Here is a 10,548-nt window from a genome sequence, read left to right as displayed (position 1 = left end):
CAACTGAGCTACCCGGCCCCCTCTGTATTTCTCATTCCTTCTCAGCAGGCCGAGGGTAATTATATATTTATTTGGAAACAACATGTATCAATCTGAATGTTCATAATCTCTGTTAAGTAAGGAAAAATCACTCTCGTTACATACATGGTTTCCACGGGTACACAGCTCTGGAGAATAACCCATAGTATGCGGATTCTAAGCCAAACGGACCGATTTGTTATGATTATTATTACAGTGGCAAAGAAAAGCTCAGTCCAGTGCTGTCAATGTATTAAAGGCACATTCCTTTTCGTGTGAACGATTTGACTCAGAGCTTTCTGTCTCTGTCTCTCTCTCACACTCTCTCTCTCCTCTGTCTCTGTCTGCCTACCTACTTGTCTATCTGTATGCCTCTCTCTCTCTCTCTCTCTCTCTCTCTCTCTCTCTCTCTCTCTCTCTCTCTCTCTCTCTCCACTGTCTGCCCATACCTGCTTGTCTATCTACTATGTCTCTCCCTCTCTATCCTCTGTCTCTCTCTTTGTCTGCCTATACTTGTCTATCTGTATGTCTGTCTATCTCTCTCTCTCCACTGTCTGCCTACCTACTTGTCTATCTGTATGTCTGTCTGTCTCTCTCTCTCTGTCTGTCTGTCTGTCTGTCTCTCTACTCTGTCTGCCTATACCTACTTGTCTATCTACTGTGTCTATGTCTCTAAAAGGTCATTCTGCCTTCAACTTGAAACAAAGTGTCTGGTTTCTAAGCTGAGAGGGCGTTTTAGATGAGTTTATTTGATAGAATCAATCTTTCTTTTTTTAATGGACTGACATCTCTGCTTTTGAGAAATTAACTTGCAAATGGTTACCAGCTTTTAAAAGGGCTAAACATGAAGACAATATAAATGTACACATCTACTTGTATTTAACACACACACACACACACACACACACACACACACACACACACACACACACACACACACACACACACACACACACACATGGTCGCTTCTTATTGACATAAGAGAGAGTGCAGCAACAGCACCTGCCATACTTACGCCTTACACAAACTAGGTTTTATTGTTGCCCTTCCTTTGCTGCGACAGGTGGTTCGCTGTTAACAGAAGAACTAAGTTTGTTGTTTTCGTCAGACTGGAAGACATCGAAGTGTCCTCCTTTCCGTTGTCTATGCTGAAGCACTCAGTCCTTGGGCCGACTTCAAATGGTAGCTTTGGAGCGTCGACCAACGAGGATGTTTTACGAACTACATCTTTAGATGGATTTTTACCGGTCTGGGCTGTTCCGCTGACTGCAGGCAATGAAGGGGTTTTACCTGTCTGGACCAATTCCTTTTCTGCCAAGTCAGAGTTGGGTCCCTGCTTTAAACATTCACCGTTCTGCGTGTGCTCGTCCAAGTTGTGAATGCTGATGGACGATGCAAATGCTGTGTAGATTCCTATTGAGCTGGCTGTTGTGAAAAGCCCGTCCTCATTGTTCACTGATCTCTTACCCTCGTCGAAGTTGTGAATGCGGATGGGCGATGGTCTCGGCGTGGACGATGGTCTCGGCGTGGACGATGGTCTCGGCGTGGACGATGCTCTCGGCGTGGACGATGCTCTCGGCGTGGACGATTTCATACGGCAGGAGCAATGGGCTGGAAGGCTGTTATGTAGAACGTTCCTGAATCCCGGTTGGTTGAACGTATATATTACGGGGTTGATGAGAGGGTTGACGTGCGATAGAAAGACGGTAAACTTAATCAGGTCAAAGCTGACGTGAGTGTCCGGAGACCACATCCGAATGCAGCTGATGATTTGCAGAGGAAAATAGCAGACAGCAAACAAGACGAAGATGAGAGACAGATTTTTTGTCAATTTGATCTCCCTCTGCCGCGCAAGCAGACGACGTGATTTTTTTCTTGACAAGCCAGTTCCGTATTTCAGGTTACTCTTCCTGTTGTGTGCTTGAAAAGAAAAAAGCATCTTTATATGGAAAACCATCACGAGGAAGAGGATTGGAACCAGGAAACCAAAAAAATTGACGTACACGCTGTAGGTCAGCGGAATGACCCTACGGTAGGAGCAGGTTGTAAAGCCCTGAGGATCTTTATGCCAGCCCATGAGAGGAATAAGCCCATTCAGAGTTCCCACAACCCAGGCGGCAGCTATCAGGATGGCAACAGAGATGGACGTTGACGAATAGTAATGGTACAATGGACTGTTGATGGACAAGAAACGGTCAAACGCTATACATACAAGGCTGAGTACCGTGACATTCGATAAGACTGTCAAAAGACAGTTCATAAAAACACATCCCTGGAAGCTTTTCGGCAGTCCTGCATGAGAAACGGTAGCGAGAGTGGGAACACAAAGGCCCTCAAGGATGTCAGCTACAGCTAAGTTGCAGTTGTAATAATTGGTCCGCAAGCGTAATTGTTTGTGACGCCATAAAGCTAATGGCACAAGGGAATTGACCAGAACGGTCAGTATGCCAAGCACGATCTCGGAAAGTGAGTAAATAGTGTCACCCAATTCCCATCCGTTTCTTTCCAATAACTCTGGGTTTGAAGTTGCATGAGCATTTGAGCGAGTCTCCCAGTCTGATGAATTGCCAAGATCCATTTAAACTTTGGCAACACTACTCTGGCTTTGGAGTAGCATGAATACTTGAGCGAATCCAGTCTGATGAATTGTCGAAATCCATTTCAAATGTGCGACATATTGACTATGCGGCTTTATGACGATGATGCTCACGTCATGAAGTCTCGGTTATCAGGATCCATCGGAACTATGGCCGAAACTACTAAATCCAAATTACAACTTTTAGCTATTTCTTCGTCACATTTTGGTATTTCCTTCTTCGTCTTCAATTTCACACACACACACACACACGCGGAGTTTATGAGCATGTAGGATTCACAGAACATCGTGCAACCCTTAATTGTCACTCGGAGTAGAATTTCTTGACCTTCGGGTTTGCTGATAGTTACTAAGTTAGTATCACGTGTGATTAGTAGGGGAAGGGCTCCTAATATGGACCGGCTCCTAATATGGACCACCACCAACTAACGGAGCTAGAGCGCTCAAAAAAGTTTTATTCGCTGTATTCACCCTCTTTGGAAAACTTGCACATGTCAAAACAGTTGCAGAAACACAAATCTCAAAACCGTTAGGCTTTTTCTCTTTTTTCACTTTTGGCAGCGTTCACTCTAAAATTTGCCGCCTAAAACGGACTCGTTTCTGTCTACAGCCAAAGCTTTTATCAAACAGAAATGGCTATATATGACAGCTAAAACCGTATTTGTTACATTTTAGCAGTGTTGACCCCGAGTTTCTACTGCAAACAAAAAATAATAGCAAAATCTCAAAAGTATATGTGCGAGTCCCCTAATATGGACCACCTTCAACAAATCGAAGAAAATAAAAGCTAAAGGCTATTTTCATTAATTCATTAAGAAGCTTGCTGGTAATAACCTATAACTAGCCCTCGAGATTTAATAAAAATGCAACGAAAAGTCTTCTTTTCGTGGAAGTTGATAATTTAACTTATTTTCACTCTGTTTTTGATAAGCTTCTTTAGTTTCCTGGTGTGCTTCAAATAATGCTCTCATCAACCCGAAACAGATAAGTCTAGAGCATATTTTAATTAGGCTGACTTGTACACTAATTTGTATCATGTTATTTTGAAATATAGGGGGCTTTTTACAGTGATTCGTGAAGGCCGCTTCACTGGTCCATATTAGGCGCCCAGGCTCCTAATATGGACCCTTTTTGATTTTTTCTGTGTTTAATTTTTGCTGAATGTGTATTAAAGCTATTTTACTCTAATTAGACCTAACGGTTCACCTAAGAAAGAAGGACTACCAAACACAAAATGAAACTTCTTTGCACGAAAACAAGCTAGTTATCAGCAATAAACAAAAAGTGGTCCATATTAGGGGCCCCTACTATTTATCCTGTATATCAAATCGGCTTTTTTGTAGTTATAGTCTTCTTCTTCTTCTACTTATTCGTTCACTCATGTTTTTCCGCGTGTGGGATTTTACGTGTATGACCGTTTTACCCCGCCATTCTGGCAGCCATATGCCGCTTCCAATACAGAGGGTCACCATGGGGGGGGGGGGGGGGGGGGTCTGTGCACGTGCACGTAGAGGCCAAAAGTGCCATGCACGGTGATCCACGGTGCACGTTACGAAAAAGCTCCATGCACGGTGCACGCCGGACCTCTGTGCACGGTGCACGCTACGAGAATTTCCCCATTCCCATGCACGTTACGTTCAAAAAGCCCATTCCCGGTGCACGTGGTAAAGCATCGCCCCCCTCAATACAGTTTCACAAAAAGTGTTATAATAGTTTGGGAATTGTGTGGGAGGCGATGGTGTGTGTGTGTGTGTGTTAGTGTGTGTGTGTGTGTGTGTTAGTGTGTGTGTTAGTGTGTTAGTGTGTGTCAGTGTGTGTGTGTTTGTGTGTCTGTGTGTGTGTGTGTGTGTGTGCGTGTACAGCGATTTATCATACATACGTGAGAGAGACACCCGTGAGATAATAATCGTTCAAATCACACGTGTGTATATCATGTAAATGAGGTCATGTCAAGCAAGTCTGGCAGGGACCTGTTTTTCCACTGCTTATGATGCCAAAGTCACCGAGACAAACGTCATTATAGAAACACAAATTGCGCTCGCTAATTACCCTCGATGAATCTTTAGAACTAACACGTCACGCCACACTTTCAGAGTGACGTTTCTTTGCTTTGACGTAATAGATTGCACGAGGCTTTAGAAGAGATCGAGGTTCTAAAACAAGCGTCTTCAATTTAGCTGCCTCGAATGCAGGACATTTTCAGTAAAATACACGTAAGTACAGTATGTAGGATAAACAGAATACTACATGGCTTGCTGTTCCGTACCAGATTTACACTCGTTGCTTTTTCAAATAGTGAACAGCTCGCTTTCGCTCGCAGTTCAATATTTAAAAAAACAACTCGTGTAAATCTGGTACGACACAGCAAGCCATGTAGTATTCTCTATTTCTACAAAACTACTGTGCAGATCGTTATAAAACTTGACATATGAATGTTGTTCGTTCTTCTGTTATAAGCGTGCTTTCTTGGTATCTATCGACATTTCGATTCAAGTTCTGTGATTTTAACTCGAGGAAATAAAAGTCTCTAATTCGATCCTCCCAAACATGCAAACCTAGTTGGGACATTAACTGGTAAATATTTCAGGAAACAAATGATAATATTAATATCAATGATAAAATAATGAACTTGAAATTCGGACAACAGCTTTAAGAATCAAGTCTAGAGACAGACTACTGGGGTGTAAAAACCGCTGGCGCACTTTCTTTAACCGAATCTTGTGCAAATTACCGTCTAGTCACACGAACGAAATTGCTTTCGATTGGACGTTGGGAGTGAAAAGGCAATTTTAATGAAACTTGTGCGCGGCCTTTCAGTGTCGGCTTGTTTGTATCGGGGTGTGACGTAGTGCGCCTTAGTGCAATATTTGTGTGCTCGGCGAAAATACCGAATCAGGTAACATCCAGAATCGATTGCAATCCATCAGCCTCATGATTAAACACAGCGATCTGTTTCATGGTTTAATTGCAGTTTTAAACACGTTTAAAAAGAACAAGTCGCGTGAAGCGAAATTAATACATTTAGTCAATCTGTCCAACTCCCAGAATGATACTGAACGCACTGAATTTCAGGAAGACAAGGCTTTGCGGATATCCCACGACCGAGACTAAAAGCGCTGACACACTAATTCCCGTGAAAAACGTAGTAGCGGCCCGCTGATCAGCTGAAGTGACATGCCACTATAACGCAGTAGCGTAGAGCGCTTCTGTATTCTTTTTAAACTTTCTGAGCTGATTTTTAATCCGAACATAATATATTCTTCTTCTTCTTCTGCGTTCGTGTTTTTGCACGAGTGGATTTTTTACATGGGGGTCCTGATTTGGCCTATTATGGTCCGCTGGACCCGAAAAGCAACAACTAACTAACTAACTATTTTTACATGTATGACCGTTTTTACCCCGCCATTTTGGCTTTCGGAGGAAGCATGCTGGGTATGTTCGTGTTTCTATAACCCATCGAACTTTGACATGGATTTCAGGATCTTTTTCGTGCGCACTTGGTCTTGTGCTTGCGTGTACACACGAAGGGGGATAAGGCACTAGCAGGTCTGCACATAAGTTGACCTGGGAGATCTTTCTTTGTTTGTTTGCTTAACGCCCAGCCGACCACGAAGGGCCATATCAGGGCGGTGCTGCTTTGACATTTAACGTGCGCCACACACAAGACAGAAGTCGCAGCACAGGCTTCATGTCTCACCCAGTCACATTATTCTGACACCGGACCAACCAGTCCTAGCACTAACCCCATAATGCCAGACGCCAGGCGGAGCAGCCACTAGATTGCCAATTTTAAAGTCTTAGGTATGACCCGGCCGGGGTTCGAACCCACGACCTCCCGATCACGGGGCGGACGCCTTACCACTAGGCCAACCGTGCCGGTCCTGGGAGATCGGAAATATCTCCACCTTAACCCACCAGGCGCGGCCGGGATTCGAACCCACGACCTTCCGCTTTGGAGGCCGGCGTCTTACCACAAAGCCATTGTGCCCGTCTAATATATCGATATGTTTATGGAATCAGGAAATGATAAAGAAGAAGATGAAATCTTTTTTGGGTCGATTAGTAAAACTTTAATTATATTTATAATTTGAGATTTGTAATGACCAAACTCATTAACTAATTTTTAAGCTTCGAAGTATAAATGTAATTCCATAGCCCGGGCTTGGTCGAAACTTTTGTGACCAAAATTTCAACAAATGTATTGCAACTTGCGTCAACTATTCTTTTACTCGGTCTGGACTATGAGGTAACATTTCAGCTTTCAGATTTTAAAACTAATTCATACGTTTTATGATGCAATGTCTACCTCACATTAACATTTCAATTACAGACACAAACGTGATGTCGTTGTACTCTTTATTACTTCCTGAATCAAAAAATATGTAGATATGTTTGTTTTGAAAGTAAGCACTATAATGCAGAAAAATATTTTGTGGAAATAAGGATCACAGTCAACCCCCCCCCCCCCCTCCCCCGAGATTAATTTTTGTGATCTTGGTCAAAACGTTTCGGACAGCCCAGGACCTACCAATCTCAGCAAAGAAACAATGTGTTCAATTTCATTCTTTTAGGTTGACAGATCGGTGAACGGACCAGTAATCAAGGAATCGAATGAGGTAAAATCACATTATACTCCTCTTTCTCCAGTTAGGTGCTCCACCCCTCTCCCCCAAAATAAGACGTACTCCCTTTAAGACCTTCCCCCCTCCCCATCGGATAGAAGACTCCCTCCCTTCTTACCCCCCCCCCCCACCCCCGCCCCCTTTCCCCCAACAATCCTACCCTACAGAAGACTCCCTCTCCTTTCTTACCCCCCCCCCTCCCCCACCCCACGCCCCCTTTCCCCCAACAATCCTACCCTACAGAAGACTCCCTCCCTTCTTACCCCCCCCCCCCCCACCCCACGCCCCCTTCCCCCGAACAATACAGAAGACTCCCTCCCTTCTTACCCCCCTCCCCCACCCCACGCCCCCTTTCCCCCAACAATCTTACCCTACAGAAGACTTCCTCCCTTCTTACCCCCCCTCCCCCACCCTACGCCCCTTTCCCCCAAGAATACAGAAGACTCCCTCCCTTCTTACCCCCCCTCCCCCACCCCACGCCCCTTTCTCCCAACAATCTTACCCTACAGAAGACTCCCTCCCTTCTTACCCCCCCCCCCCCCACCCCACGCCCCCTTTCCCCCAACAATCTTACCCTACAGAAGACTCCCTCCCTTCTTACCCCCCCCCCCACCCCCGCCCCCTTTCCCGAACAATACAGAAGACTCCCTCCCTTCTTACCTCCCCTCCCCCACCCCACGCCCCCTTTCCCCCAACAATCTTACCCTACAGAAGACTCCCTCCCTTCTTACCCCCCCCCCCTCCCCGCCCCCTTTCCCCCAACAATACAGAAGACTCCCTCCCTTTTTACCCCCCCTCCCCCACCCCACGCCCCCTTTCCCCCAACAATCTTACCCTACAGAAGACTAGACCCACATTAAGTCACCACCGAGTGGTAGACACAGACGACATTTGGTAGCACTGACTGCCAGCTTCACGTTAATGCGTACCCCTAGCGCGGCTCTGCTTGGGTGGGAATTGTTCTGAGCAAAACACTATGTGTTACTCCATACCCCCCGCCCTCCATGGAATTTCTTGACCCTAACGAACAATACAGAAGACTCCCTCCCTTCTTACCCCCCCTCCCCCACCCCCTTTCCCCCAACAATCTTACCCTACAGAAGACTCCCTCCCTTCTTACCCCCCCCCCCCCCCCCTTTCCCCCAACAATCTTACCCTACAGAAGACTCCCTCCCTTCTTACCCCCCCTCCCCCACCCCACGCCCCCTTTCCCCCAACAATACAGAAGACTCCCTCCCTTCTTACCCCCCCCCCCACCCCACGCCCCCTTTCCCCCAACAATACAGAAGACTCCCTCCCTTCTTACCCCCCCTCCCCCACCCCACGCCCCCTTTCCCCAACAATACAGAAGACTCCCTCCCTTCTTACCCCCCCCCCCACCCCACGCCCCCTTTCCCCCAACAATACAGAAGACTCCCTCCCTTCTTACCCCCCCTCCCCCACCCCACGCCCCCTTTCCCCCAACAATCTTACCCTACAGAAGACTAGACCCACATTAAGTCACCACCGAGTGGTAGACACAGACGACATTTGGTAGCACTGACTGCCAGCTTCACGGTAATGCGTACCCCCAGCGCGGCTCTGCTTGGGTGGGAATGTTCTGAGCAAAACACTATGTGTTACTCCATACCCCCCGCCCTCCATGGAATTTCTTGACCCTAACAAATTGGGGGGGGGGGGGGGGGGGGGGAGTTTGCCCAGTCGGTAGAGGCGCTGGGTTTAAAACCGGTTGTTACTATCAGCGTGGGTTCAACCCCCAAGTTCGGCGCGGGATGTGTGTCCCAGAGTCAACTTTGTGCAGACTCTCCTCGGTTTCTGAACACCCCCGTGTGCACGCATGCGCACGATAAAGATCCCAGGGTCACAGCGAAAGCCTCAGGCCTTGGAAACACGAATACATGCATGCAAAAATATGAAGCCCGGGTGTCCGTTCGGCCAACAGCCAATAAAGTAACCATTTCAGCACTGACCCAAGACGACCCAACCCGGTCCCTAGCCCATTTCAGGTCTCCTCTAGCAACCGGCAGCCAGCTGTCTACATCCCCCCCCCCCCCCCCCGCATTTTTTTATTTATACAAAGCAGGGTTTTCCCGTGTAACGTGCCCCTAATGGCTTTGCCGTGAGGGCGTAAAACTTACATTTTCTCTCTCTCTTTCAAAATCAGTATCGAAGCGCAAATAGTCCACTCATAATAGTCAAGATTAGAACGCGCGGGCTCATAGGCGCATGGAATCAATATATGTTAAAAAACCCTTGACTGCCTTAGGACGGGTATACCCGTCATGCGCTTGTGCAGCCGCAGCGCCTTAGGACGGGTTTACCCGTCTTCTCCGTTCAGGAATTTTCCAGAAATGCAACGTCACTGCTGACACACAAATAGCAGCCAATGGCTTGGATGGATACCTCATTCTCATGAATAAACATAAATGGTGACGCGGTTTTGCGTCTGAAGGCTATTTTCGGCCTTGGCGACAGGGTAGGGGAGAGCAATCTCGACTGGTCCAAATGGCTAACGGTGACAGTCGACCGGGCCCTAGTAGGAAAAAACAAAGCCGGACTGACGCTACAGGCGGTGCAAATGATTATTGATACTGACAGTGACAGGGAAAGGGGGAGATCTTCTTTCGGACGATTCGTAGGAAACAGGTAAATGACACTAATTATAATCCTTTTTTGGAGCAAGCAAAACAGCCACCTGTGTTTGATCCACAGGCACCGGAAGATGCGCCGGACTGATTTTTCAAGAGTTCATATTTAAACATCATTATAAGCCAAACTATTATTTCCATGATTAGACACTAAAAACAGATTCTTGGTTCAATTTCCTTTAAAAATAACATAGGTTTTACTTACCTACCTACAGGCTCCTGCCAGTTTGGAGCTAGAATTTGTTGTGAATTATTACACCCCGAACTCCAATATTCCCTGGCAGTCAGGAATGCACATATACGCAAGTTTTGATTGGCAGCGAAAGGAAATGAATCCAGATCCAAACAACATCACATCATCCAGGTATATTATTTAGTTATAACATAAGGAAGGATGTACAGACCCTCATCCCCCGATTAGAACTTCCGCCCATTCAAGATCAAATTTTCTCAGATGTTTTATACATAAACTCCAGTTAACTGACCCCCCCTTTTTTTAGACACGATTTTATCAGATTTTTTTTAGGTCTTAAAAAGAGGGATCCCACTGTATATTACTGCCCCCCCCCCCCCCCCCCAAAAAAAAAAAGAAAAAAAAAAGAAGAATAAAAAAAGAAAAAAAAGTGTAAACAAGAAAAGCAAAGTTACTGTTTTACGTGTAGCC

The 10,548-nt window shown here is 46.1% G+C and overlaps 1 protein-coding gene across 1 annotated transcript; it reads right to left on the bottom strand.

The window, feature by feature from the left end:
- Window positions 1-1,045: 1,045 nt before the first annotated feature.
- Window positions 1,046-2,688, bottom strand: LOC138977140 (adenosine receptor A2b-like). Its single transcript, XM_070350050.1, has one exon. It carries the CDS (start codon window positions 2,594-2,596, stop codon window positions 1,046-1,048), a length of 1,551 nt encoding a protein of 516 aa, XP_070206151.1. The 5' UTR covers window positions 2,597-2,688.
- Window positions 2,689-10,548: the final 7,860 nt, after the last annotated feature.

This window comes from Littorina saxatilis, linkage group LG9, assembly GCF_037325665.1.
Source record: "Littorina saxatilis isolate snail1 linkage group LG9, US_GU_Lsax_2.0, whole genome shotgun sequence".
In the NCBI taxonomy this organism is placed as follows: domain Eukaryota; kingdom Metazoa; phylum Mollusca; class Gastropoda; order Littorinimorpha; family Littorinidae; genus Littorina; species Littorina saxatilis.
Note: the sequence above shows the minus strand (reverse complement) of the source record. Positions and strands in the feature narration are given on the sequence as shown.